This window comes from Schizosaccharomyces pombe (genome assembly GCF_000002945.2).
Source record: "Schizosaccharomyces pombe strain 972h- genome assembly, chromosome: II".
In the NCBI taxonomy this organism is placed as follows: domain Eukaryota; kingdom Fungi; phylum Ascomycota; class Schizosaccharomycetes; order Schizosaccharomycetales; family Schizosaccharomycetaceae; genus Schizosaccharomyces; species Schizosaccharomyces pombe.
Window position 1 is genome coordinate 4,477,415 of NC_003423.3, and position 27,844 is coordinate 4,505,258.

General features: G+C 32.8%; 11 protein-coding genes and 9 long non-coding RNA genes across 20 annotated transcripts, besides 4 other annotated features; 8 read left to right on the forward strand and 12 right to left on the reverse strand.

The window, feature by feature from the left end:
• Positions 1–1,272: 1,272 nt before the first annotated feature.
• pan5 (2-dehydropantoate 2-reductase) lies at positions 1,273–2,750 on the reverse strand. The gene has a single exon (NM_001023878.3). The coding sequence runs from the start codon at positions 2,746–2,748 to the stop codon at positions 1,696–1,698; it is 1,053 nt and encodes a 350-aa protein (NP_596855.1). The 5' UTR covers positions 2,749–2,750; the 3' UTR covers positions 1,273–1,695.
• SPOM_SPNCRNA.6630 lies at positions 2,471–2,880 on the forward strand. The gene has a single exon (NR_195978.1). It is a non-coding gene; the product is annotated as a non-coding RNA (long non-coding RNA).
• Positions 2,881–3,117: 237 nt separating this feature from the next.
• On the reverse strand, positions 3,118–3,334 carry SPOM_SPNCRNA.6631. The gene has a single exon (NR_195979.1). It is a non-coding gene; the product is annotated as a non-coding RNA (long non-coding RNA).
• Positions 3,335–3,693: 359 nt separating this feature from the next.
• Positions 3,694–4,031: an LONG TERMINAL REPEAT.
• Positions 4,032–4,087: 56 nt separating this feature from the next.
• Positions 4,088–4,428: an LONG TERMINAL REPEAT.
• Positions 4,424–4,703: an LONG TERMINAL REPEAT.
• A 116-nt stretch (positions 4,704–4,819) lies between these two features.
• Positions 4,820–6,279, reverse strand: gal7 (galactose-1-phosphate uridylyltransferase Gal7). The gene has a single exon (NM_001023879.3). It carries the CDS (start codon positions 6,262–6,264, stop codon positions 5,155–5,157), a length of 1,110 nt encoding a protein of 369 aa, NP_596856.1. The 5' UTR covers positions 6,265–6,279; the 3' UTR covers positions 4,820–5,154.
• A 290-nt stretch (positions 6,280–6,569) lies between these two features.
• On the forward strand, positions 6,570–9,899 carry tgd1 (nucleotide-sugar 4,6-dehydratase). The gene has a single exon (NM_001023880.3). The coding sequence runs from the start codon at positions 6,645–6,647 to the stop codon at positions 7,740–7,742; it is 1,098 nt and encodes a 365-aa protein (NP_596857.1). The 5' UTR covers positions 6,570–6,644; the 3' UTR covers positions 7,743–9,899.
• Positions 6,609–10,121, reverse strand: gal10 (UDP-glucose 4-epimerase/aldose 1-epimerase Gal10). The gene has a single exon (NM_001023881.3). It carries the CDS (start codon positions 10,002–10,004, stop codon positions 7,863–7,865), a length of 2,142 nt encoding a protein of 713 aa, NP_596858.1. The 5' UTR covers positions 10,005–10,121; the 3' UTR covers positions 6,609–7,862.
• Positions 10,122–10,158: 37 nt separating this feature from the next.
• SPOM_SPNCRNA.6632 lies at positions 10,159–10,767 on the forward strand. The gene has a single exon (NR_195980.1). It is a non-coding gene; the product is annotated as a non-coding RNA (long non-coding RNA).
• Positions 10,768–10,883: 116 nt separating this feature from the next.
• Positions 10,884–12,857, forward strand: gal1 (galactokinase Gal1). Its single transcript, NM_001023882.3, has one exon. The coding sequence runs from the start codon at positions 11,077–11,079 to the stop codon at positions 12,634–12,636; it is 1,560 nt and encodes a 519-aa protein (NP_596859.1). The 5' UTR covers positions 10,884–11,076; the 3' UTR covers positions 12,637–12,857.
• SPOM_SPNCRNA.1697 lies at positions 11,270–12,415 on the reverse strand. Its single transcript, NR_150595.1, has one exon. It is a non-coding gene; the product is annotated as a non-coding RNA (long non-coding RNA).
• Positions 12,858–14,543: 1,686 nt separating the features above from the next.
• Positions 14,544–14,813, reverse strand: SPOM_SPNCRNA.6633. The gene has a single exon (NR_195981.1). It is a non-coding gene; the product is annotated as a non-coding RNA (long non-coding RNA).
• Positions 14,814–15,165: 352 nt separating this feature from the next.
• Positions 15,166–15,908, reverse strand: SPOM_SPBPB2B2.14C (uncharacterized protein; the record flags this gene model as incomplete). The annotated part of the gene is made up of 2 exons (NM_001023883.3): positions 15,166–15,440; positions 15,491–15,908. 2 exons carry the CDS (start codon positions 15,906–15,908, stop codon positions 15,166–15,168), a joined length of 693 nt encoding a protein of 230 aa, NP_596860.1.
• Positions 15,909–18,958: 3,050 nt separating this feature from the next.
• On the forward strand, positions 18,959–19,570 carry SPOM_SPBPB2B2.15 (Vel1p domain-containing protein; the record flags this gene model as incomplete). Its single annotated transcript, NM_001023884.1, has 1 exon — positions 18,959–19,570. The coding sequence occupies one exon, from the start codon at positions 18,959–18,961 to the stop codon at positions 19,568–19,570; it is 612 nt and encodes a 203-aa protein (NP_596861.1).
• Positions 19,337–19,572, reverse strand: SPOM_SPNCRNA.6634. The gene has a single exon (NR_195982.1). It is a non-coding gene; the product is annotated as a non-coding RNA (long non-coding RNA).
• A 950-nt stretch (positions 19,573–20,522) lies between these two features.
• Positions 20,523–21,980, reverse strand: SPOM_SPBPB2B2.16C (MFS family membrane transporter; the record flags this gene model as incomplete). Its single annotated transcript, NM_001023885.1, has 1 exon — positions 20,523–21,980. One exon carries the CDS (start codon positions 21,978–21,980, stop codon positions 20,523–20,525), a length of 1,458 nt encoding a protein of 485 aa, NP_596862.1.
• A 363-nt stretch (positions 21,981–22,343) lies between these two features.
• On the forward strand, positions 22,344–23,837 carry SPOM_SPNCRNA.448. Its single transcript, NR_150834.1, has one exon. It is a non-coding gene; the product is annotated as a non-coding RNA (long non-coding RNA).
• SPOM_SPNCRNA.6635 lies at positions 22,380–22,816 on the reverse strand. Its single transcript, NR_195983.1, has one exon. It is a non-coding gene; the product is annotated as a non-coding RNA (long non-coding RNA).
• A 316-nt stretch (positions 23,838–24,153) lies between the features above and the next one.
• Positions 24,154–24,349: an LONG TERMINAL REPEAT.
• A 192-nt stretch (positions 24,350–24,541) lies between these two features.
• On the reverse strand, positions 24,542–24,982 carry ftm7 (transmembrane helix domain-containing protein; the record flags this gene model as incomplete). The annotated part of the gene is made up of 1 exon (NM_001023886.1): positions 24,542–24,982. The coding sequence occupies one exon, from the start codon at positions 24,980–24,982 to the stop codon at positions 24,542–24,544; it is 441 nt and encodes a 146-aa protein (NP_596863.1).
• SPOM_SPNCRNA.6636 lies at positions 24,715–25,051 on the forward strand. The gene has a single exon (NR_195984.1). It is a non-coding gene; the product is annotated as a non-coding RNA (long non-coding RNA).
• A 226-nt stretch (positions 25,052–25,277) lies between these two features.
• SPOM_SPBPB2B2.18 (uncharacterized protein) lies at positions 25,278–26,250 on the forward strand (the record flags this gene model as incomplete). Its single annotated transcript, NM_001023887.2, has 4 exons — positions 25,278–25,311; positions 25,373–25,443; positions 25,654–25,872; positions 26,113–26,250. 4 exons carry the CDS (start codon positions 25,278–25,280, stop codon positions 26,248–26,250), a joined length of 462 nt encoding a protein of 153 aa, NP_596864.2.
• Positions 26,239–27,530, reverse strand: SPOM_SPBPB2B2.19C (transmembrane helix domain-containing protein; the record flags this gene model as incomplete). The annotated part of the gene is made up of 1 exon (NM_001023888.3): positions 26,239–27,530. One exon carries the CDS (start codon positions 27,528–27,530, stop codon positions 26,496–26,498), a length of 1,035 nt encoding a protein of 344 aa, NP_596865.1. The 3' UTR covers positions 26,239–26,495.
• Positions 27,531–27,844: the final 314 nt, after the last annotated feature.

The following is a 27,844-nucleotide window of genomic DNA, read 5'->3' on the forward strand; positions in this document are numbered from 1 at the left end:
CTCGAGTTCATTAAAACATAAATTTTTGATATTTTGTAAAAATTACTAGAAAGCTCATTCAAATTATAAATCGATATTTAATATCATTCTACGATTTTCCGGTTTCAATAATTTCTTGCTTCCCTTAAGGTTTTGTCAATTCTCTTGGCACAAATGGTTATTTATGAAATGTAGTCTTCCAAAACACAACCGAAAATGTTCTTTTTTACTTAACTTTGAATTTGTGTATGGATCTTAACTAAAATAATTAATAACTAAACATAACTTCTTACCCCATATTGAACACTTGCTTCACATTATGAACAAACATTGGGCGCATCATATACCATATCGCATGTTTGTTTTTGGTGTTGTGAGTTATTTTTCAGTATAATCTACCATCTAATTGATTATACTCTTTGTTTATGCACCAATTACTTCAACTTTATTGGATATTAACTTTGAATTGTTTTATTATTCAATATTATTTAGTTTCAGTAAAGAAAATGGTGTAATGTTTGACATACTTGTCAAAGCTGCTTGAGCTTTAAACATTAATGTTCCCTTTTAGGAAATCTTGTGTAGCTATAAAATTCTTATCAGATAGTTATTAAGATGACAGTAAAATCTATGTTTCATAATTTAAATTTTATACCGCTGGATTATGAACAAGACATATGTATATAAAATGGCTTTAAAATTAATATTAAAACAGTAATCCATGACAAGCTTATTGGTTTTTTACTTACAGTGTTATTACAGAGGACTAGTGTCGAGGTCATTTACCATTCATTTTTTAACAACACTTCGGCAATTGTATTTTTTTTTTTTTAAATATAAGCATTTTTATTATGTTGTTTTACGTCGGTTTTCATGGGTTCAAACGCAGTGTAATTTTCCCGTTACAGCAAAGTTAATGAATTTAAGAAGATGATAACTTGATTGTTGAGAGAACGATAACTACTTACTAAATTGCATAATTGACTAATATATAATTAAGCAGCTAGAATATTACTTCCTTGGGTTTCGCAATAACTCAGGTGGTAGCGATTGATGTAGAAAATCGTTTAGCTTTTATAGTTTATTTTATTTTATTTTCGTATAACTTGTTGTAGTTTTATTTTCTATCTGAAAGATTCATATCTTTCCAGCTCCTAATGTTCGTAAATGCTGTTTCTTAAAGCTCAGACTGTTTACCATTGAACAATAAGTAGATTGGTTACTGCTAATAAATGAAAGCTTAAATTATGCAATTTGTACAATTAAGTATAGTCACACTACAAAAGGTGTATCCTCATTTCCGAATATGTGCTGGTGTATTGCAATTAATTGTATATATGACATCTTACTAACTTACCACCCATGCTTGAGAGTATAGCTTATGAACCCTATGATAACAATTGCTCCGTTTGTAAACTGAATCGTATATTGGAAAACATACAAAAGTTCTTTGAACTGATACAAACTAAATGGTTCAGAGAGCGTAAATAGTGTTGAATTAATCTTAACCATATGGTTTGATAATGACTACTGAACAATTGATTGTGATAATATAAAATTCCATCTGTAAATCAAAACTTTTAGTTTAATAAACAGTATGCATTCATTGCAACCTTGGTACAAACGAAATAATGTCAATGGACCGAAGATTTATACGAATTATTAGGTTCGACCAGAATACTAGTCATAAAGCTTGCACCTAATAAGTATGATAAATTATCGTGCATGCGCTCGACATCTATTTAAACCCAATCGAGACTTAGTAAGCAACATCATTGTTTTATTAACAGTCGCTTGAAATCCATTATTCTCAGCTAACTTGACAACATAACCATTTATAGCATCAATCTCTGTCTCTCTTAGAAGAAGACAATCTTGCCTGGTAGATGAACTGTTGGCACCATTTACTTTTGTTCCAACAAACATCACACGATCTAATAGTCGATTCACGTTTAAAATTTTTTCAGCTTCCTCATTGTTTTTAAAAAGAGGAATACACTTGAAAAATATGTCCACACATTCTTTTATTATACAACGAAAAAGCTCCTTGGCAGATTCATCATTGTAGAGCTCCCCATTAACACAATCCAAAGTTGCAGTTGTTGGATTAATACAGGCATTTATTACAAGCTTTTCGCACTGGTTAACTAAAAGCTCTGGGTAATTCATATAACGTAATCGTAGAAGTTCTGATTTGCCTAATGACTTTATCATTTCGCATGGCGTTTCAGCTGCTTCATCAGGTAAAATCTTCTTGGGATTCTTTGGGACTTTGGATATTTTTAAATCCCCTAAACCTGCGTGACTGAAATGGAACGGGGCTGTTTGAAAACACCCATGTGAGATTACTCCTTGATATATGGAAGGCTTATTTTGTTCTTCCGGCCACAACTTGCCACAAACATTTTCGACTGCCCCCATACCGTTTTGTACAAACAGTATGTTCGAGTTTTTACTTAAATATGGTAAATATTTTGATAAAGCGTTTTCTGTTTGCCCCGCTTTAGTTGTTACGATCATATTTTCTATCGATTGCACATTCAATTGGGAGGGTTCTGATGCAGTAACTTGGCAACACAGATGAGGCACATTTTCTTCAAACAAGCGGTCAATCTTCAAGGTTGAATTTTTATCCTTGAATGAGTTGACTCTCGATTTGTCTCTTAATAATAATATCACCCGATTATTTATTGATTTTAAACTAGCTAATTCATATGCTAACAGACTACCGATACTACCTGCTCCCAAAATATAAATTGTGTTATTCATTTGAAGTAAATGAAATAACGATCAACTTCATATCAAACGTTAGCAGGACACTGAATCGTGACTGTCCTTATCAAAATAATTAGTGCTGTAGCAAGCAGCGTTAAAGACTGCATAATAATATCATCTTATCGAGTTTATTCATGGAATGTTCATCCTCTTATGTTTTACTAACATGAATTTACATCATCCTTTTTTTTAGAAGATATTTCGCATATTTCTAGCTGTTAACAAATTTTAAATGCATTATGTTTCGATACATTGAAGTAAAAGGAAGAATTGAGGGTCCTTGAAATTTAGTTTAAATCAAATTGATACCAAACCATATACTCAAGTATTTAAATGTATTGTAAATAATAATTCTGTCTCTCTAAATATGACAGGAATCCATACTTCACAGTTTCGTGTTTTCTTCACAGAACATACCAAATATCCAGCGGTTCAAGATAAATTTCTCAAATATATATATGTACTCGCAAAATGACACTGCAATAGATTAGTATGGATAGGGTTGAAAACAAAAAACTTGCGATGTTAACCCTCCTGCTACTATACGGTGTTTTAATTTTGTATTATCCTATGACTGAATAATGAATTTTCTCAATGAACTTTAAACTCAGAGGATTTTATAAGAATTAGATATTCCGGTCATTACTGTATTTTTCTATGAAATATTAGCAGTTAAAACACCCAAGCTTCGACAAAGGAACATTGTATCGAAAGACTGACTAAGCGAATCGTTAGATTTTGTAACTTTCATCATTCACTCATTTTGAAGCAAGTATATTCATAGTCAAGCAATCCACTATGGCGTAAGTGTAACCTATAATTTATAGGTTTGCTATTAGATTTTTACAGCATGGTTATAATTTTACAATCAAATTATCAGCAAACAACTATTATCTACGTACTAAGGTCTATTATCGCAACACATTGACTACGTTATGCTGTTCGTTACAACCAAGTGTAATCAGTTTAACGTTAGGTTACACTGGGTTGACTTAAAACTTGTATGTAATCTTGTAAGCAAGCGATAAGCAGGATGTATAAATTAAAAAAAAATTATAGGAATTTTTTTGTAACTCATGTTTGCAATAGCCAATAACTAAATTAAGTACGAGGTTCAGTTATAGTCCGATTTCTAACTTTCTAGTAGTTGTTACCAACTGGCACCTATGTAAACGAATGGATTTGGTTAGGCAATTATCAACGAACGGATTTTAGCTGATATACTAACAGATGACTATAGTTGGTTTCCGAAAGTAATGTAGCATTGTTAGCATAGTGGTATTTTGTCAGCAATATTACACTACGCTATGATATTTTACGATGGTATCACTATTGTAAGCTACGCAGTTTGGTATCTGATTAAGGATCCGTAGAACTGCGGAGAGTTTTCCTTGTGATCTATTATATTACAATACACAGGTTGATGAGTAGCAACTGAGTATAGGTATTGTATTAACTGGGTTATAATGTTACCTATCACTAATATAGCTCATAACCGAACTGAGGAACGAGGTTCAGTTGTAACGCTATTTATAATATTTCTAAATAGTTGTTATCAACGGGTATTTATTTATATAGACGGATAGTTTCCCGTGATTATCAATAAACGGATCTTAGCTAGTATTCCAACATATGACATATAGTGATGCGCAACGTAGTGTAGTATTGCTGACAACTATTCATACGTTAAGATACTACTTAAGATTCGTTATTGATAAACGCTGATAAACTATCTGTGTATCTACATAGATACACGTTAATAGTAAGCATTAGAAAGATTATAAATAGAGCTACAACTAAACCTCGTCCCTAAGTTCAGTCATTAGCAATATCGGTGTACAATAATACTAATAGACTTTTTATAACAATAAATATTACATTGTTATTTAAAGATACCGCATATATTGTAGTTCGCAAGAGAAACTTGCCGCAGTCTATGTATCGTTAAACAAGTATTGGACTGCGTAGCTGACATATTTGAAGTACTAAATTATGAGTATTTGTGCTTATGTCTATTGTGGATATTAGCAGTACAATGCATTTTCCCAATCTTTCAATTTTCGTTCCATAGTAAAATGAATGTGAAGATTTTCAATTAAATATATACATATATTAAAAGGATTATATCATTGCTTGTTTTGGGACTTCAATGGATTTTTCTATTTAATCACGAAGCTAAAAATAATTATTTCATGCAAATTTTCTTGTGAGAAGTTTTAGGAAAAAGTTGTTTCTTTTGCTTCACAAATTTACTAGAGATAACTAGGCTTAAAAGATTTAAATAAAATAATTTTTCTTTTTAGATGCAATTTCAAATGAGGTAAAGTAATAGATGAAACGAATGAATTATAGTTTAGTTACTTCATAACAGCGCGAAATTTAATCAGTTTCGTAAATACATTATAATAGATTTTTGTAGTGCTTCTGTCCATCTAGCTCTTGTAATCGAGCAGCTGCTTGTTCACTGGTCAAATCTCTTTGTGGTTCACCCAACATTTCAAAGCCCACACAGAATTTTTTCACTGTAGCTGATCTCAACAACGGTGGATAAAAATGCATATGAAACCAAGAGTTTTCAACCTCTTCATTACTTCCATATAATGGAGCTTGGTGAAGACCCATTGAGTAGGGGAAACTAGTGTTGAATAGATTGTCGTATTTGGTAGTCAACATTTTTAATGCGGAAGCCAAATCAACTTTTTGTTTTTCTTCGAATTCTTCTAAAGATTTCAGGTGCTCTTTAGCTATCAGTAATGTCTCGAATGGCCACAAAGCCCAATAAGGCACAACCACAATAAATGAGTCATTTTCAACGACTATTCTTTCCTTTTCCAACATCTCCAATTTTACATAATCACCGAGTAAATGACTATTATTAAGTTCAAAATATTTGGTCATGTTACACATTTCTTGAGCAACAACCGAAGGAATAACATCCAGACACCAAGCTTGTCCGTGTGGGTGAGGATTTGAACATCCCATTGCTGACCCTTTATTCTCAAAAATCTGCAAATATTTATAACGAATCGGCCCTTCCAAAGATTCTTTCTTTAATGTCACATACAAGTGTTTCCAAGTCTCTACAACATTGCAAATCGCTTCCGCGCTCATTAATGGCAAAGTTAAATTATGGTTAGGACAAAAGCAAATAACAAAACATTTTCCCTTCACTCCTTCTGTCTTAAACATCCTTGTTTTTAACGTATTCCCCTTCGTTATTTCAGATTCATCTTGCATATAATCTGGTTGATCAACTCTCACCGCAGGATAGTCATTGGGAAAAACATATGTTGTCTCATACTTCGGATTTTCAAAACCTGTAGCCCTAATATTACCAGGGCATAGGTAACATGTTGGATCGTACTTTACAGTGTCATCTTTCTTGATCTCTTCTTTAGCTCCCTGCCATGGTCTCTTTGCTCTATGAGGTGAACACAAAACGTACGAATCCGTTAATGGATTATAACGACGATGTGAATACTCGGTAAAATCAAATTTTTTGCTAGTCATTCCTCTTTGCTTCCCAGTACGAGCAGCTGGATTCGTTCGGTATATATATACCACTTTCTTACATGTTTTGCAAAATATCCGAACCCGCAATTATGTGGGGGGCCAAGTAAGTAAAACAGGACTAATATGATATGAATAAAGTTTCAAGCTTCTCATGCATTGTATGTTAAGCGGGACACATGCGGAGGTTAGATGAAATAAGTAAAGGGATCCACAAACACACGGAAAAGGGGCTGGAAAAATTACGTTGCTTATACGGTCTTGATATCATAAATATCATCATTCATTTTGAATAAAATAAAACCACGTCTACATTTTTTATAATTCTATTTTTTTTTAAAAAAAGTACGTTTCTTAAATTTATCTCGTTGGCACTGATAATGACTGGGGACTATAAAGAATATAAAGGATATGCATTGATTACAGGAGGTGCGGGCTTTATTGGGTCAAACTTTTTAGATTATGCTGTGGACAAATACCCTGACTTTCACTTTACGTGTATAGACAAATTAAGCTATGTGAGCAATTATACCACGGTATTCTTGAGCAAAGTTTTGAACCAACCTAATTTCCGATTTCTTGAAATGGACCTGGCTACGAATTATAAATTCTTGTATCAATTTATGGTTGAAGATTCCGAAATTAATAAAATTACGCACATAATAAATTTTGCTGCCGAGTCCAGTGTTGATAGATCGTTTATCGATCCTTTGTACTTTACCAAAAACAACATTTTGAGCACTCAAAATTTGTTAGAGTGCGTAAGAATACTTTTAGGTAAAAAAGAGGAATTACGTAATCGACTCAATTTCGTTCATGTTTCTACTGATGAGGTTTATGGTGAGCAGGATGAAAATGCATCGGTAGATGAGAAATCAAAGTTAAACCCCACCAGTCCTTATGCCGCATCCAAAGCTGCTGTTGACTTGATAATTCAATCATATCGATATTCGTACAAAATATCAGTGACTGTGATAAGAGCAAATAATGTATATGGTCCTCGACAATACGAAGAGAAACTAATTCCTATGACTCTTGGAAAGCTAAAGAAGTTCATTAACCAAAAATCTCAGAAAATAATGCAAGACAAAATCACACTGCATGGAGATGGGTTACATAAACGAAAATATTTGCACATCTACGATTTTATTAACGCAATAGACTTGGTCTGGATGAAGCAGGGAAGTGAAGTTTATCATAGCACACTTGAATCTAAGATGTCTGGCCAGATTTTCAATATTGGTTCGGATGATGAAATCGATAATCTAAGTTTGGTCAAGTTCATTTGCGACTATTTCTTATATCGAAAGCTGTCTTTGAAAAACTTGGATTATTCAAAATACATAACGTTTGTTCAAGATAGAAATTACAACGATTCAAGATATTCGTTGAATTATGAAAAAATTAAAAGTTTAGGTTGGAGACCTCAAATCCCATTGGAGACAGGGCTAAGAAAATTAATTGACGAGTACTATTAATGAGAAAAAACTGAAAACACATAATAATACTTTAAAACAACTTTAACGTTGTAAACCACAAATTTCCTTTTATTGAACAAAAAGATGCTTAATCGGCTGGGTTTTATTAAGTTTTTTCATTTAATAGTATTCTCCACTATTGTACGATGCTGAATCTAAAAAATGTTTGTTTTCTTCTAAATCTTGTGCGTAAAGGGAGAATTTCGACCTCGCACCATAAACTTCACCTTTGCGTAAGATTACCTGTTTTGACCATTTCTCATTATTCAAAGCGTTGATAAATCTACCTGTTTCCACACAAAATCCGCTGCGACTTTGAAACTCACAGATGTCATTTCCATCACCGGTGTAAAGTTGAAATGCAGGTTCTGTTGTAGACACCACGAGCTTCACCGGCACAGAGGGATGTATTACTTCAACAATATTTTTTAAAGAATACTTTCGTGTGTCCAAACAGAACTTGCTAGCTTCCCTGTCTACTATAAAGCAATTGTCAAACGAGATGTTTGGGTCAAGCTTGGTTGGTTTAGTTATGTCATTTTGCCATTCGACAATATCACCAGTCGGTAACGAGGTTTCCGAATTCACTTTTAAATAGACGTTAGTCGTGCTTTTAATTATTGTTCCGTCAATAGTTTTATTAGGAGAGGCTAAATTCCAGTAAGAATGATTTGTCAGATTTACGGCTGTTACATTGAGTTTCGAGTATTCTGGAATAACAGATTTGTATTCAATTTCCAAAGAGTTATTTTTGATTGTATATTTGACTAAGGTTTCCAGGTCAGAAGGAAAGCCGTTGTTACCATCTTTGTCAACTAAAATGAATTCCAGTGTATTGTAGTCCTCATACTGTCGAGCGATAGGCCCCAAGAAAAACTGCTTATCGAATCCATTATTTCCTCCATGTAAGGTGGTTTTATTGTTTTCGTTCTTACATAATGTGTACAAATGTCCATCCACTTCAAATTGTCCATTCGCTATTCGGTTGGCAAATCTGCCAATTGTCGCCCCAAAGAACGGATTCTCTTTAAGCTTATACCGTGAAAAATCATTAAATCCATTTACTAAATTCCTCCCTTTATATCTTACTGCTTGCACTAATGCTCCGTAATTGGCTATGGAAACCTCAAGATCTTGAAAGCAGATAGTATGGAGTCTATTCTTATAATCCATAATCCCAAGAGTGTTAAACAACTTCCATTTGTAGTTGTCAATTTGAAATCCAAAAGGATTTTCGATCGTCCATTTCCACAAGTCTCTACAAGCATCTGTAATACTCAATTCAGCCTTCCATTTTAATTCACTATTTGCTCGATTCGGGCTTGCTGTCAAGTTGAGAACATCACCTGTTCTTCTGCCCACCACTTCATACGGTAAATCTTTACCTACTTCCTTACAAAAGGCATGATAAATATCGAACACGGAGGAACCTTTTCCTGTTCCCAAGTTCCACTCTCTGTACATTCCTTCACTATTATTGATTTTGTTTAGGTAGTTTAAAGCGGCAATATGTCCCTTAGCTAAATCCACAACGTGTATGTAGTCTCGGATAGGAGTCCCATCATGGCTATCGTAATCATCACCAAATACTAACAACTTTTCTCGCCTACCGATGGCTACTTGGGCTAGAAACGGTAAAAGATTGTTGGGAATACCCAAAGGGTCTTCGCCAAGTAGGCCTGATGGGTGAGCTCCAATTGGGTTAAAATATCTAAGTATTGCGCCTCGCCAAGTATTGTCGCTAGTGTGCAAATCTTTAATGATATTTTCAATAGCGTACTTTGTTTTCCCGTATGGATTGGTTGGGTCATTAGGACACGACTCTGGGATTGGAATCATGTTGTCAAATCTAGTAGCATCGCCGTATACGGTGGCAGATGAGCTAAACACAACTGTCTTGACCCGGTGTTCACGCATTACATTTAGTAAAGTAATAGTACCGCAAATATTATTGTCGTAGTACTCCAGTGGTAATTTCATTGATTCCCCAACTGCTTTTAAAGCCGCAAAATGAATAACACCCTTGATTTTAAAGGTATCAAAAATTTGAGCCAAGCCTTCTTTATCGCGAAGGTCAAGCTTAAAAAATTTAATTGATTTTCTCACAATAAATTCGACTCTTGCTACAGCATCATAACACGAATTGCACAAATTATCTACAATTATTACTTTATATCCATGGTTGATTAGTTCAATGACTGTATGTGAACCAATGTAACCAGCGCCACCAGTTACAAGAATGTATTCGTCTTGAACCGCCATTTTATAAAGAACAAAAAGGAGCTTAAAAAAATACTCAAAAAATTTGTTTTCGAAATATGGGTTAAGGTTCTTTAGGGGCTTCTTATGTTAGCTTTAATATGCGATATGTGTGTGACTAGAGTATCTCCAAACGTAAGCATATATATACAATTTTAAAATGTAACGTGGCTTCTCCAGGCGTACAATCACATTACCCCAAGTTTCGTTAATTAAACTGTGACTTTCTGCATCGAATATTCTAGCCATATTCAAGCAACAAAAGCTCCCATCTTCTCCGCTTTATTATAAGCTATGATTACCGGATTTCGTAAAAAAGCGCATACCCAACAGTTCTCAACTTAGGTTGGTGCTCTATTGGTTCTTCTCAGTGGGGTACGGTTCGTTTAAATGATATTAAACTGCATGCTATTACATGGTTGAAACGTTAACTTACCCATCTTTTGCGGATTGAGAATTTGATGTGGGGGCACAGAAGAATAAAGACACAGATGTTCCATTAAAAGTATGAGAATTATTGTCATTCTTTTGGTGTATTTTGTAGTCGCAAGGTCTTTTATAAAAAATTACCAAGTATTTCGCAGAGAATTGTCCGGAGGTTGAAATAAGAAATTAAGAAACTTAATACAAACGGAATTCCAAAAATATTTTTGCAAAGCCTTTATTTATATTAAACAACTGATATTTTTTAATCAATGTCACAAAGTTATTTTTTATGAATACCGTTTTCCGAACCCTCCATGCAACACTTTTAACTTCACCGTATGTCTCAGGTAACGCAAAGTCTAAATGACATAAATCAGTAAACAAGAAGTAAATAAGGCAAAAAGGGTCAAACTTTTGACAATTTATATAATCGTAGTAGTATAACGTGGTTTGCTTGACTGATCAAACTAATTTTTAAGGCAAGAAGAAGTGTTTATCGATTTTCAGAGCAAATAAACAAAAAGATAAAAGCTGCATCTATATTTTTTCAAAAAGAAGTGAAAAAAGGAGAGAATACCTTTTCATTGATCATTTTCAAGTTTACTTTTTCTTTACCACATTTGTAATTTTTTCTGATTGGTCTCAAATTATGGCTACCGTTCCTACATATCACGACTTATCATTTTACTCCAACCCAAAAGAAAACAAAGCTAGGTATGCAAAGTTGCTAAACAGTTTTGAACAAAAATATCACTGCAAGCCAGATTTTTTTAGTCGCTCGCCTGGCAGAGTAAACATCATTGGCGAACATATTGACTACAACTACTTTTCAGTATTGCCAATGGCAATTGACGTTGATGTTATTGTTTCAGTTACCACAAGTGATGATGCCAAAGTTGAGTTGAATAACACGAATCCAGAATTCAAGGAGGAAATATTGGAATTACCGAGTGACGGGGCAGTGATTGAAATTAACAAAACCCACCACACCTGGGGAAACTACTTTCGATGCTCTATGATTGTTGCTCATAAATATATTTTAGAGAAATACCCAGAATTAGTCAGTGGGGGTAAGAAGCCTTTAAAAGGATTAAAGTTGATTTTTGATGGTAACGTTCCCACTGGTGGAGGACTATCATCTTCGGCGGCCTTCTGTGTGGCATCGATTTTAGCCATTTTGAAAGCCAATGGAATTAATACAATTACCAAAGAAGACCTCGTCAAGATTAGTGTTGTTTCCGAGCATTATGTAGGTGTCAACACGGGCGGTATGGATCAATGTGCTTCTATCTATGGAGAGCAAAACAAGGCGCTTTTGGTTCAATTTAAACCAAAGCTTATGGCAACACCGTTTAAGATGCCGGTACTCAAACCTCATGACATGGTATTTCTAATCTCTAACACACTTGTGGAAGCAAATAAGCAAGAAACCGCATTAACAAATTACAATCTACGAGTGGTGGAAATGGCAGTTGCTTCAGAATTTTTGGCAAAAAAATTTAACTTAGAATTGCCAAAGGAGTCAAATTTACACACTGGTACATTGAGAGGATTCATGGACGAATACTACGAGAAGCACCTAAAACAGCCGCATTGGGATGGAAGCGACATTGACATGGGCGTTCAACGCATGCAGGAAATGTTAAGGCTCACAGAAATAATGTTTTCTGAAGAGCAAAAAGTGGGTTTTAAGACTGAAGAGCTGGCTAAGGAATTAGGGTTGTCTGTGGAAGAGTTTACTAAAGTTTTTTTAACAAAAATTCCAGTAAAATATGAACGCATGAAAATCTATCAAAGGACCGTGCATGTGTACTCAGATGCGATGAGAGTACTGCAAGTGTTAAAATTGTTTCATCAGCATAAGGACAGCGATGATCCTCAAAAGTTTATGTTGGCATTTGGTAGACTATTAAATGACTCTCAACGATCGGAAGATATATATAATAATTCGTCGTCTCCCGAGTTAAGAGAGGTATGCAAAATATCGTTGGCTAACGGAGGTTATGGAGCCAGAACGACGGGTGCTGGATGGGGTGGATCTGCGGTACATCTCACTACACACGATAAACTAGCTAAACTGGTTGAAGCATTGACGGAACAATACTATAAAAAGCAGTTTCCTAAAATTACTCAAAGTGAATTAAATGCCGCTGTTGTCGTATCGAAACCGGCTGCTGGATCTTGTATAGTACAGTTAGCCGAATACTGATTAACAGACTTTTTTCAGTATAATTTAATCAAATCCCGAAATACTTATTGAATGCTAGTTTTAATTGAAAAAGCAAATAAATAAAGAATCACAGAAAGTTTTTTAAACAACGAAATATTAGAAATGTTTTTCTTTCGTTTCGCCAGTGATGTGAGTAGGAAGATCAACAAAAAATGGTTATAAATAAACGAGATTAGTGCAGTTGGTTAATTAAATTGAAACCTTCGCGATTGAATTGTACAAATTATATTAAATAGTTTAAAAGAAGACAGTGGTTCCCGCTGATAAACATCGATTCACTTTTTATTATTAGAATATCTTTCAACATAAATATATAGTTTGGGAAATCAACTTTTAAGAATCAGCAGGTGAACATTACAGAACAATGTGACTAGACTTTGTATGGAAAAGAATATTGTTGGCTTTTAGAACATTGGTTTTAGTATGAACTTTGGCTACACATTATTCTAAAATATATTTTAGAAGTGTTTGATTCCATATTCATTAGCAGGAGAAAACATGAAAATCCTATTGGAAATCAAATAGTATAATATATACGAATTTACTGAAGACTCTGCATAAAGTTTTGATTTGAGTTTGAAAGTTTATTATTTGTTTGATAATAATATTAAATTTAATGAGCTTATATCTGAAGCTACTCCAAAAGAAAAGAATCTTTATCATTTTATTAAGCCAATTATATGTTATGGTATTCTTTTTTTTGGGGGGAAGGGATTTATAAGCTTAATTCGTGATGCAAGTTTTTAAAAGAATTTTTTAGAAAATTATATGGCTAACAAAATTTGCGGAAAGATACTATACTTACCGGTATAGCTTCTTAAAAGAGATCATTTTCGTTTTTAGTCAATAAAAAGTTAAATATCAGTACCTGCCATAATTGTATATGGTAAAGCTATCAATTTTCATATGATGTTCAAGGAGCCTCAAAAAAGAATGAATAAAGTGATCAAAAGTTCTCTTTTTAATAGTAGACAATCTGATATAAATATCAAGCAAAATTAAATCACCTAATTTCGATTTAAGCAAATAGTCAAATATATAAATTTTCGTTAACTAAAGTTTTACATTAGCTTTAGGAAGGCTTATATGACTTCGTTCCGAAACCACTTTATACTCTCCATATTTTATTTACTTTTTCAGATAACTGGATATGAGAATACATACTTTTAATTTTCACTTTCGTTTTTTTAGAATGATAGAATTTATTACGTTCATTTTTTTGATACTATATATAAGGCAGATGAATAATATGTGCAGAAATTGTTTTTATTTGATCGCATAGGAACACGCAAAGCTTGCAATTCTAACTTACATGTCAATAAATCCTTAACATAAATAAGTGCAGTGATTTTAGAACAAATAATGCAAATTAAAATTCCCTTAATTTAAATACGAGGCAACCTGGAAGTACTTTAAAACTGTTTAAAAAGTTCCACATATTTTCAGTTTGGTAGCAATTTGTAAATATATCTTACTTTAGATTGCTTTTTTTTGGGAACTTGTAGCTCAATATGAACTTTTATAACATTCTATTGTAAAATGTGTTAATCGTGCTATACTTAACTTTTTTATCAACTTCCATCATAAATCTCATACCGGATACTTAACACTTGCTTAATTGTTAAAGACTTTTATTACAATCAAATATATTTGTTGTGTTTCTGTTAATTTTAAATTATAACAACGGTTTCACAAACATAAAAGCAATAAAATTGTAGCGCTTGCATATTTAATACTGAATAATTATAATGATGTGACAGTAAGTAATGATGAAGCGGCTCAGACATTTTGGGAATCACCTGTAATTAAGTACAGTAGTTAAAAGATGCGAATTCTTGTGTAAATTTTTTTTGTTTTCAATTATATTTCTTCAAATCACATGCATTCTACATCATCGTCAACCCATACTTACTTTTAGCTTAAAATTTATTTTTTTCATAAATAGCTATTGTCTATTCGATTGGGGTTAAGAAATCAAACATTAAAGCTTCGTTTGCATGTCAATTTATTAGACAAATTTACTTTTTCAGGTGAAGGAGATACCGACAAGTAGCGGTATAAATTGTTGAAAAGCTAAGTCTAATGTGTATGTCAATACGTAAACAGAGTTTTTGAAAGACTCTGAATAACTCGATTTTTTGCTGCCAGAATATAATTTGCAATTTAAGAATTTATTGAGCTAATGAATCAATCGATCTAACAATTTCCATATGCTGCATTTTTCAAGTTTTCAGACATAACTTTAAAAACGAGTCATTCATGATGTATCATTAAGAATTCATTTTGTGACGCAGTAAATGACATTCATAGTATTTGATTAGACTTGAAACGAAAGATAAAACATTAGTAACATCAAGTGATAATACTTCATTAAAAACCGTAATTAGGTTGACTCCATAATTGAAATTCATAACAGACGCACCTTTAGTGCATGATTAGGACGGTACAGTCAGTAAAATATTGGTAAGGATGATTATATTCTTTTCGATCATAAAACGATAAAGAAAATTATTTTTTCACAGGAGTGGGCATATTTTGAAATTCTATTTGTTCAATGTCAGAACCAACTGTTGCCTTTGAATGTGATCCTGTTTCTCCATTATGTGTAGGAAGAGTGTCTCCCAATGGCTTAACTTTTATGCCGAAAGCCAAAATTAAAATTTTGTAGATCAGCCAATGGCAGATGTATAAAATTTTAACCATAGCCACCGCGATAATTACTACGACCGCTGCTATAACTATACTGATCAATGGTATAGCTTTTACAACAATCTTGGAGCAGTCTATTTTAAATTATTAGTAAAAAAAAGGCATCACTGTAAAGGAAACATACAAATTAAACCAAGCAACAATAAAACAAACAAACAAATGTAAATAGCAATAGGCCCCCAAATTTCACTGTAAAACCGATTTTCATTTATAAAACTTTCATTTATCCAAATTGAAAGAAAATCTTTGACTTCAAAGTTCTTGTCTATTGCGAAAACAATCAAAATACACCAAATAATAAGCAAGGGCCAACGAAGTTTACTGCGGGTAGAAATCCTACCATCAGGATAACAACTATCATGAAATTTAGAAAATTCAGTAAAAAGGTTATCTAAAAAGAACTTTATTTTATCTGTCTTAATGTTTATTTTATCTTTTTGAGGCTTGATGATGTTGGTAAAGAGATTTTGTTTGTTTACCTTTTCAGGCTTACACAATTCAAGTCCCCACTCCAGGTCCACATTACGAGTATCTCTTACCATAAATAACTCATTGTAACCAGGGGGGGTCAACCTGTTTTTTTGCGCTTTCTGGATTTGACATTGGAATAAAACCACAGCACTGCAATTTGATAGCTTTAGCACCACTAGTAATGTTTTACAATGTAAAATTAAACAGTGTGGTTTATGGAAGATAATAAGAAAATATAATAAAACATTTTAAAGCCATAAACGAAAGAATTAAAAAAAGATCAAAATTGGTGAATGTTTTACGTTCTGAGATGTTTCATTTATTTGGGAAAAACATTATGATGTGAATATCTTGTAATACTTACAAACTTTTTTTATCGCAATTCCTATATAACGAAGTTGGTTTAGTTTGCATTAATATACGGTTCCCTTCAAAGTCTGTAAATAGTGTTAAGGATACCATAAATTGCAATGAAAATCATGTTCTTATGATTTGTGTGTAAATAATTATGTTGGATTGTTCATCATCACGGTTGCAAGTATACAGGATTATTAACGACACATTGATAATGATAATAATGTATGGTAGTACAATCAAACTCGATCTATAGTGTGCTGATTTTATAAAATAATAGTTGAAAACATCGTACGCATACAATAGCTATAAACATGAACAACCTAACTACGTAGCAGCATTATAAAGCATATAGTTAAGTATAGTTGACACGAAAAATCATGTTTAAGGTGTGAGTATTTGCGAAAGTAAATAAAAAGAAATGGAAGACTATAGATTTGTTTGTGTTAAAATTGTAAAAATAAAAATAAAAATAAAAAAAAATCTCGTTGAAAAATTTATATTCGTATGTAATTACAACATCGTTCGCTACCTAAATTTTATTCTCTTGCGAAAAAGTAAAGAATAGGAATCAACGACTAAGTCTATACATCGGACTAACTCTTTTAGATCAATTGTACTGAAAACTTTGGTTCCGCTTAGCCAGTTCATATTTTCTTTAAATTATGGCTCTGGGATTTGGGAACAAAAGAAAACTGAAAATGAAAGGGAAAAAAGCATGAAGCAATGTTACAAATAAATGTATAAGAAGGAATTCCTGTATTAGAAGTTATATTACATTTTCATATAGAAATGATGATTTATGGTCTATTGATGTTTTGATCGTTAGTGCTTCCCATGATAAAAACAAATAAATTGCCATATGTTGAATCCTTCAGATTTTGAGTAAGGCTGAAGATGAAATGTCGCAATAATTCATAACTGTAATACTACATAAAGACTTTGATTATTGAGTTTAACTTTCATACATTTATTGCATTTTTAGCAAATGCAGTAGAACGGGCTTTCAAGAGATACAGAGGAAGAAAAGCGTAAGGGAATTATAAACTGGAATTTGTAAACATCTCTTGGAAATTATATCAATCTTGAATATTGGCTCATCATTAAAAATCATAGTGGAATACTTGGTTGTTATTCGAGTAGTTAGTCAGAAGTTATTGTTTTGATACACATAACCTTACTTGAATAATGTTACAAAAAAGAAAAAATATAATGGAAATAGATGAATCTAAAACAAATTTAATTTTTAAGCGATAAAATTGAAACAAACATTCGTCAACAAACTACTCTAAAATTTCACCTGCTACTAGTTTTACTACGAAAACGTAATATACTAGGGTTTCACAAGGTAAGTCATACATTCTAAATTTCTCCTTCCAGCATTTTGAAAATATCTTCTTTGCTCTAGACTTGGTTAAATACAGATGTAATAATATATGTTAACCACAAACTGCACCTACTTGACATGTGAATGGATGATATCTAAGAGGTGAAATTCAAATCTAAAGTAATGTTATGCAACATCTGTTAATTGTGTTTGTATTTCTTCTTAAAAATAATTACACATTTAACACGAAGCCATGAAAAGCGTTAGAGGTTTCGCCTCTAACTGATTTAAAAAGGAAACCCAAATTTTTTCCCTTCTTAATTTATGTAAAAGTATTGAGAAATACCTAGTTATAAAGATGAAATTTCGAATATTTCAAATTTCATATAAAGAAAGATTTCTTTACAAGAAATGAATGAGTTTTAAGAATATATTCACAACAAAGCATTTGATAAAATTGATTTATTAAGTATGCATTGAAACATTCTAATGAGATTTTTTAAAGGAAACTGCAAAAAAATAGAGCGGTATATATGCAACTCGTTAAAGACGAGTAGTATAAGAATTGCTTCGCTTTCTTCAAAGACTAAATATGGAAAAAGAGTGGGGGATTACTATATTAACAAGTTTTCAGAACAGAAACAGAAACAATTACAACTATCTACAACCGAGAATCTCTTTAATTAATGTTTTCCAGTTCAGTCTGGTTGAAGATTCGTTTTTTGGCTTCTAAGTTAAAATCCAAGTAAATAACTGACGGGTATTTTATTTTAGAATAAATCGATAGGAATCCGAATCGTTTATAATATAATAAACGGGATAAAAGCTACTCATATTGCTAATGATAATCCAGTAGGCATACTACGACTGAAGAAACATAATTTTTTTTCGAATTTTTCCTTATCTAATGGAACCAGTACCATTTCGTGAATTAGCAGATTTTCATTTGTTTGTTTTAGCCTCGTTATTCAAATTCAATAATGTAATGGAAGATTTTCCAAGAATAATAGACGTTGATAACAATGGGTGGGAAACCGCAAATTTTGTTTGAAAATCAGAGGGAAGATCTACACAACAAAAAGAGCAACAAATTTGAGCAGTAGAGAAAAGACCAAAAAAGCGTGTGTTTTCTGAGACAAATGTGTCACAACTCGCCGATAAATTCGCAATCACATAAAAATTGGTATTCGTTATTGACTAGTGGGAAAACCACGTTACCTCAACGATTTGCAGTTGTTACCACTTTTGGTGACATTTCAAAAAGAAAAAGGTGATTTGCAACGTTTGAAATTGCGACGATCATGATCTACGCGAAAATATCTCATTTTATTTTTGTACGAGCTAATCTATTTTCGTTGTTGAAAAAAGAAAAAAAAAAAACTATATAAGCCAACTAAAATCAAACATTTCTTTACAACGCTCAGAAGACATTTCCATACGATGTTCAAAAACTTAATATTTCTCTTCTTCATTGGGCTCGCTACCGCCATACGCTTCAACCTCACTGATCTTGAGTGTAGTAGACTACGCGGTCCGCATTGTGGTACGTATCTACTGAAAGTAGTAGGAACGAATGCTACATACGTTGGTGAAAAATCATTTATAGGTCTTGATGCTTTGACTGAAAGTAAAGGTGAATTTTTTCAGCGTATGTTGGAACAAGAACCTCGACTTATTCCACGTTTGTTTACGATAGCTGAAAACGACACGGCCAACTTTACTCCCTTGACATTTACAACGTATTTGAAAACATGCAATCCTCAAAGTATTGAAAATGCAATGATCCCTTTTGTGAATACTGTTACCAGTGAAATTTCTTTTGATGCATGGGCGTATACAGCACAAAATTCAAGTCGGATAACGGGTCTTAGCAACCAACTGATGAATTCTACTCTATATAATGTTCAAGTAGCAACATGTACTCCCGGATTCTCTGCGTTATTGTTAGATAGTCCTACAATCAATGTTTTTAATAACGAGGAAGGCATGCCAAGTTGGTGTCAGCCCATTGAACTTACACCAGTTTGTCCTTTGGATGAGGGATTCAACTGATATATATATAATCGTTATTTAAATCATGGGATTTAAAAATAGGGGTTAAATTTATCCTCTAAAAACATTTAATTAGAAACGCTTAAGCAATAAAAGTCTTTATACTAGATAAAATATTGTAAATTGTTTTTTTTTTTTTTTTTTTTTTTTTAAACTTATACTAAACATATTTTCTAACAAATAACGGAATTCATAAGTATTTTGATTTTGTTTATGTGTTTTTCGCTTTTTATTGTGTTTTAATGGTAAGGAAAAGTTATAGCATACTTCATTTTACTAGTGAAAAAAGCATAACAGGAAATCTTTATAAGTTAGCGACAAACAGTTACTCGGCTTCCAAGCGGTTGCAAATCATTCGTAGTAGATCGACAATCTTGGAATGAGTCTATCAAACAAATCCGCGCTAGGCAGTACGCTAAAATGAACAGCAACACATTTGATTTTACCGAGTATTGAGTATTCTCATCGTCGTTATAACCATTAACGGATTTGTACGTTTTGTTTATCTTCACAGAGCCAAGAGATCAAAAGAAGGACTGAGGTGCGTTAAGTACGGTCCAACATGTAATTATGTTCTTTGTCACAAATTAGAGCCACAGATCCTAAAAGTCTAAAATACGAGACAAGGTATGATTTTTCAAACTGTCCCTAGAATAAGAGTTGATCAGCCAAAATTATTGTGCAAGATGAAGCTGTAAGGCTAACTAAAGACTAATGATTCTATAAATAGAAAACATAAAACATAATGCTGAATAAAATGTTATAAGCTACTGAGCTCAAGTCGCTTTTAAGGTTTATAATAGTTTCATTGAATCAAGTTTGTCATAACGAAATAGCGTATTGCTTCATAAATAAAATTTTTTGTTAATACCGGTGTTTTTTAATCAGCTCGGCACGTTCCAAGTACTCTGAAAATGTGTGTGAAAATCCTCACTTTGATCAGTTAAATCAACTAGTATTTTGAGGGGTCAAATGGTCGTAGATTTCTAATTTGTTTTCCATACTTGAATAAGATTGGAAGACTACAGCCACAAGCTAATAAAATAAAGGCAAGTAAAGTACACCCCCATCCGTAGTTCAGTCGACGAAATAGACTTTCAGCAAATAATGGAAAGATGGCTCCTAATAATAGTTGAAATATTTTTACACCCGCTGACGCACTGGCTGAGTAAATTCCATATGAATCTACCACATACATGTTTAAGGGATTGGAAGTCATAATGTACCCACCACCCATAATGGCTGATCCAATTGTTGGCACAAACCAAAAAATCTTATATCTTGCAGTCCAACCGAAAAGTAAAATTCCTATTTCAAAAAGTGTGATTCCAATAAAACCCATAGGAAGTCGAAATTCAGGTTCACCTTCACCACCATTTCGCTTTACCAGATATGAATAAAACTTTTGGTTGATAGGCATGGCAATGAAAACTGCTGAAAAAAGTCCAAGGGTAATGGATATGTACATCAAACCACTAATCCCAGGACTGAAATCATATGAAGATTTCCAAACTTCGGAAAAAGCTATAAGCACCAAGTTTATCATTCCATATATAGAACCAATGGTACAGGCTACACATATTAAAATGGGTTGGGAAAGTAAAATAGAAATTGGCTTTTTCATACTCAATAAAATTAACAATTTTATAAGCAGTTGCTTACCTGTGAGACGCAACGCTACTGGTTCATTTTCTCCTATTTCGCCGTATTTTTCAAATTTCTTGCGATTGAGAACAGGGGGATATGTTTCCTTTAGTAATAAAAAGGCCCAAAATAAATTGAACCCTGATAAAATTAATAGAATCCAAAACTCCCATTGCCAACCAATTGAACTTTGGCTAATAAACCCAGAAATTATAGGCGCAATTCCTGGTCCAATCGAGAGAACGGTAAAATAAATCACCATATATTTTCCTCGATCTTTTTTTTCAAACAGATCAGCCAGTGAGCCAGATCCATTTGATAAACCAACGGATCCGAAAAGTCCAGAAAAAAAACGAAATACTAAAAACATTGCCAAATTTACTGACAGAGCAATGGGAATCTGAAGAAGTGCAAATACGCTATAACCAATTAAATATATAGGTCTTCTTCCAAACTGTTCACTAAGTGGAGCAAATATTAAATTTCCAAATAATATCCCTAATGTATAAAGTGTGGCTCCTAGAGTGACCAAGGTTCGCGAAGCATGAAATTGCTCTGCAATATTGGAAATACTTGGCGCAAAGACACTATCACCGTATTGATTCAAAAAAGTCATTGATGAAATAACAATGACATTTCGTACCTTTAAACGAATAGGCCATGTTTTAGGGTTATATTTGTCTGGACAGTTTGTCTCTAGAGGGGTTGATGGCACGTGTTTTATGGAACTTGAATCGCATTTTTTTAAAATTGACTCTTCTTTCATATAAAACACAGAAATTTGTTTGAAAAAAAAAATGAAAATCTTCTAGCGATTATTCAAGTAATTACGTAGATTGATTAAGCAATACTAAAGGTCGTTTCCACTATAGTATTCCTATACAACAAAAAATCACCAAAAGTTATTTGAAAGTAGTAGGCTTGAGGTTCTAAATTAAAAGCAATTTTCTTTTTTGGTTACTTTTGTATGGTCCGGTTAAAATATAAAATTAATGCACAAAATACTTAACTTATGTATATAATCTCAGTTACGCGGAAAATACATGCAATAAGTTTTCCGCGGTGCACGCTTCACCGCGGAGCATTCTAAGTAAGCACGATAGCAAGTTATAAATTACAGGCATGGAAAGTATACTCAATTTATTTTAATAGACTTTTTTCCAAGTTCTTTTATACAATTCTGCTATTTTGTCCTATAGATCGCCTCAACGAACACTCACTACAGAAGAATTCTTTAGACTTGCACGATCCCATCCATCATGGATCCATCCTGCTGATTCAGCAAATGACCACCTCACACCTGCTTTCTTTGGCATTTATATTCGATCCATAACTTTCTAACCATTAATATAATGCTGAATTCATGAATGTTAACAATCGATTTCTAATAAGAATAGCCAATCTATCAAAGTTAAAAGCTCTGGTCAGTTTAATGGATTTTCGCTAGTGCATCATAGCCTTGATATTTCTAAGGTTTCCATTGGTTGTAAGTTTCTTTCAACTCTTCGTAAAGAACAGTTGTTAGCTAGCTAATTGAGTGTCTGAATTTTTTTTTGTTAATGGGTTCTTAAAATTGATGTATATGTCCATTCATCTTTATATATTTTATGTACATGAACTATTTACAACGCATTTTGGCAAACCATGTGTAAACATTTATTTTTCTAGTTAGGGGAAGATGAAGCAGGACTTTTCTTCTTTAATGTCTTCAATCTTCCAATAGTTTATAAAGAAAGCTTTTTGACATTGTTTCTTTTTAAAGCGAGGGAATACCTTTTATGGCCCTGCCACCGTCTATAACGTGATTTGTTTGTTTCGCTAAACGCTCTTAGGAAAACGGAGCTATCAGAGTGACATATATGACTTAACGAAGCTGTGTATGGCTCATGATCACTATTTAGAATTGAATGAAAACAACCAATGTCAATCACAGTGTCGAAATGCCCCTTGAATTCATTTAATCTTGAAAAATCGCGTTGATTAAAGTTGACATTACTTTTTTCACTAGATGTTTTATCGATTGCTTTAGAAATAGCCCTTTCGGAAATATCAATACCCACGACTTTATATCCAAGACTGGCTAAATATCTAGCATTTCTATTTGGTTCACAACCGGCATCTAATACATTCTCATGTAATTTCCCCAGTTGTACAAGATTCATGATCTATTCGTCTGGTTTCTCATTATCAAATGGTGTTGCGGGATCTTCATACATATTTTCCCAACTATTTTTTACTTCAGAGATATATTTCTTCATTGTTCTTAATGATATATAAAAAATGGTGAAATATTTATTTATTGCCCCATCATGTTTATTTTTATATCCTTCTTTCTCTGTCAGGAAATCTATTTCCGAGCTGACGATAAAAAAACATGTTGCAAGTCGCCGAAACTACCTCGGCTTTTATTACTATGTCCGAAAAGTGCGCGAAATATTGGAATGGCTTGTAAATTATGCATTTAGCCAAATAAAGTGATAGTAAGCGCAAAGTGTATGACTCAATGAAAATCGGGTGTATCAACTACTCAGTTGTTTACCATACAATGTATTGTAAATTATGGGTAGTGTCGTCGCTATTACATTTAAAAAATATATTATATTGAAGGTATCTAATAAGAAGTAAATGTTTTTCTGTGTAATAATAGTGAATTCTTCTCATCAAAAATATAAACGAACTGATTTTTCGTCACCTTATTAGGTTATACAAAGTCATAACAATGCAAAACCAAAGCGGATAGCATATCAAACTAAGAATATGACTTGCTATTAAAAATTAGTTTCGCTTGAGTTTTATTTTAAGAGTAGTAATAGTCAGAATTTATTGTGCTGATACACTTCAACTTACTTGATTAATAATTGAAAAAGAGAAATTTACAATTGAAATTGAAATGGATGGATTTGAAACAAACCATTCGTCAACATCACCGCTACTTTAAAAATGCTACTGTACTTGCGAGTATAACTACACAAAAGTACATATTTAAGCGATTGCATCAAGTAATGTCATATATAGAAATACAATAATATAAACGGAGCACAAACTGAACCTCGTTCTTGATATATCAAGTCCTCTTTATTGTACCATAATGTTGTATGTCGTTGTGCTATATTTTTTTGTAAGTTACAATCATACTGATTGGCATAGCTTCTGCTTTTAACATAACGGCGATCAAGCCATATTTGATCAGGTTAGGCAGAATTCCAATGATTGCATTAGAAGGTTTAGATCTTCAAGTCAATTTTACGATTACAAGCAAAGGAGAAATAGCAATCAAGCCAGTATCGAATACTCATTACACGTATATAGCAAGATACTATGGAATTGTTATCGTGATATGAATCTTGATGGTGGATTATTATAGCCCTGGTGCAGATCACTAATATCGGTTTTCGAGTAAGAATGATTCTTGCTTTCTGACCTAGTGACTTTCTCAATAGAGAAAAGTATAATGACTTGAAATTTAGAAAACGTTCTAATGGAGTTAATGGAGTGAGTTCTAATGAAACGAGGAAAAAATTTGTTATGATATACTACGACGCATCCAAATGTAAAGGATCGGAATTTAGATGAAACCGATGGTACTTCCGAGTAAATGTACCAACAATATAATAAATAAATCAGCAATTTTACTGCTAGACAATATTTCACTGTGAGGCTTAGTCTTGGTATAAATAGAGGGACTCTGTCAAAACAAATATTTTGAACTAGACTCGAATTCTTCATAATTCTATTCACTTGAGTGTTTATTTTTTTTAACAATGCCATTACATTTACGAGATATGTGGATATCCACTGACGATTATAAGGATGTTTTACTTACGTGTCCTGTGTGGTATGAAATTAGTGAAAGAGAATTAAATCATGCTGTTTGGGGACAATATTAAAATGGTGAAGTTATAATGAAACAGTTGTTGGAAGCGATTAGTTTCAAAAATTAGCGACTCGTATTTTGTTTATTATTATTATTATTTTTTCTTTTTTTTTTATTCGCTGTTTTAAAATTGTTTCCAGCAATCTTCTTCCTGTTCTCTTTTTATCCGTTTGACAACACATTTTGCTAATGCTTTTTTTTTTTTTTAGTTCAAAGAAGACTGGTACGAGAAATAAACAAGTTCAGTAGTTTCGAAAGCAATTGGCTCTTTCTTTTGTTTTTAGTCCGAGTATGTCGTCAGTTGAAAACCGTAACGGTTCTCATTGTGCCTGTTCTTCCGGTTTATACGAATAAGGTAAGAACATTCAAGAAAGCGTTTGATATGAAGTCTGTTCCATTATTGCTCTTAGTGCCTGACAAACGTTGTTAGTCTGTTTTGAGTTTACAAGTTTGTTAAGCTAATAGCCATTCATTGATCTTCATTGTTACATGCTTTCCATGGAATAGTTGGAGGTGTTTACTTTTCAACTTGTTAGCGATCGCTTGCTAACATTTTTAATAATAGGTACTTTGTTGTTCTCAGTGTGACTGGCACGAACCAGCAAATGTTTACTCGATTGAACAAAGGCGTAGTCATGATGATGATCTTCCTACCATTAAGGGTTCTGATGCTAGTACTCAACAGTATGAAAGAAAAACTTATATTACCGATGCTAGTCCCGAATCTCAGAATCTGTTTTTAAGCAAAAGTAAAGAGGAGGGAGTTATCTTCTTATGCATACAAGTAAGCTTTTAACCTTGATTCTATTTATTCACTTTTACCATTTACTACTTTCGCAAATTCCTGTTTTTTGTTGGGGATATGAAGGGGAATATAAGGGTAAAGTAGATGAAATGGATGTATTTGAAAGTTGATTTGGATTCGATTTATTACTTTGAATCCCCGTTTATTATTATACGTTTATGTCGTTTTAAAGAAAACCATGCGATGTACTATATTAATTTTGTAAAATATATATTATAGATAAAAAAATTGTTGGGAAAATGGGAAAGCAAGTTGAAAATAATTAAATTCAATAAATTAGCAAAATATGTTTATGAAGGTAACCAGTTTTTTCTTTTTATTTTTTTTTTGTCTATATGTCAGATTCGCAACTTTTAAGTTTGAACAAAACATTATTTCACATCGACTCAAAGGTTATGTGTATTTAAAACGTTCCAGTAAAAAAATATTCATTTGTAAAAAATAAATAGGTGGTATATTAAATAAGAATGAACTTACTACACAATTTCTGTGTAAAAAAGTGAGATTAAAATAACTGGATATTAATCCATTGATAAACAAATAATAAATAAAATAATCCCGGTAACCCCTTTAAAGGTGAATCAAGTAAACCATGGTTTTTGTCAAATCATTTTCTCTTGAGCCTCTTCAGCTACATTTCGATTGTAGGCAAGTGCTTCATTATGGGTGGGAAACATTATGTAACATGGAAAAGCAATTTTCTCCATAAAAGTGAAAAGATCACCAATGATCACCGACAGTCTGTAATCAAAGTTTCCAAATATAATATTCGACAGGTAATGCAACATTGGAGATGCACAGAATATAAAGATAAATGCATTTAGCATTCTTCTAAAAAATCTGGCTTTTGAAGCATTTTCGTAAGTTGTTACAGACGTGCATTGTTTCAATAAATGACAAATAGAATACACCCAAATTGCAGGAGATACCTCATACTGGATCATGTCAAAAATCTCTGATACTACATATACGTCTTTATATAAAGAAATCCAGTATACAGAACATAAAGCAATGACAATACTAATTCCTTTTATCATAAGATATTTAGGAACAGTTCTAGTTATGCCGAAACCCAATGCACAGTAAATCACAAATAATCGATAAAAATTTGTCCGAAGAAAATCAATTATTTCATACACCGAATAAAATTGTCTGTATTTTATACATTCGGAAGAAAAAACATACTCCTCAATGCATTCTTGTAGAGTCTGATTTAACGCAAAAAGAAAAATATAAAGGCAGATTACCTTTTGAGCAGGAAATATAATCTTGCTGAAATGTAAACAAGTCCATATCCAATAGCTCAAAAATAATAGTACTCCTCCCATTTCAGCTACAGAAATATAGTTCCAAATGCCAATTTCGTCATTATTAATTTGATCTTCTGAAACCGAATACCCCATAAGGTCTAAATTAAATTCAGCTCCATCCATTGTCATTGGTCTCGCAGCTACGCAGTAAGAACCCGTTTCATTAATCAAAATAGTTTTCCATATACTTGTAATATTTTCGCCCGTCCATACCGATTCCGAGTTACCAGAATATGCAAATGATCCCATCTCTCGGTTTTGGGAATTAAATTCCTCAAAAAAAGATTTTTGGATCACCGTGTCTCTTGATTTTACAAAGTCAATCATCTCCTCAACTTGATCATTCCAGCCAATTATATTTTGCCATTCATTTGCTTCAAAAAAAGACAAAGCAATTTCTCTTTTATCGAAGCTTTGTGCAAAAAAATTAGCATGTATTCTGGCACCGTTAGATTCCTCCACAATGAACCAACTGCACTTAAGAGTGAGCTTTTTGGCTTCTTTAGGCAGTCCATTATGGTTTGACAAGGTAGAGTTTTCCTTTTATGTAGTAATAGATACTGCTTTGGCGTCTACTTCACCTTTAACTAGAGTATGGAGAACTAGGTTGCATAACAGCAATGCTAGTGTTTTATGAAGAC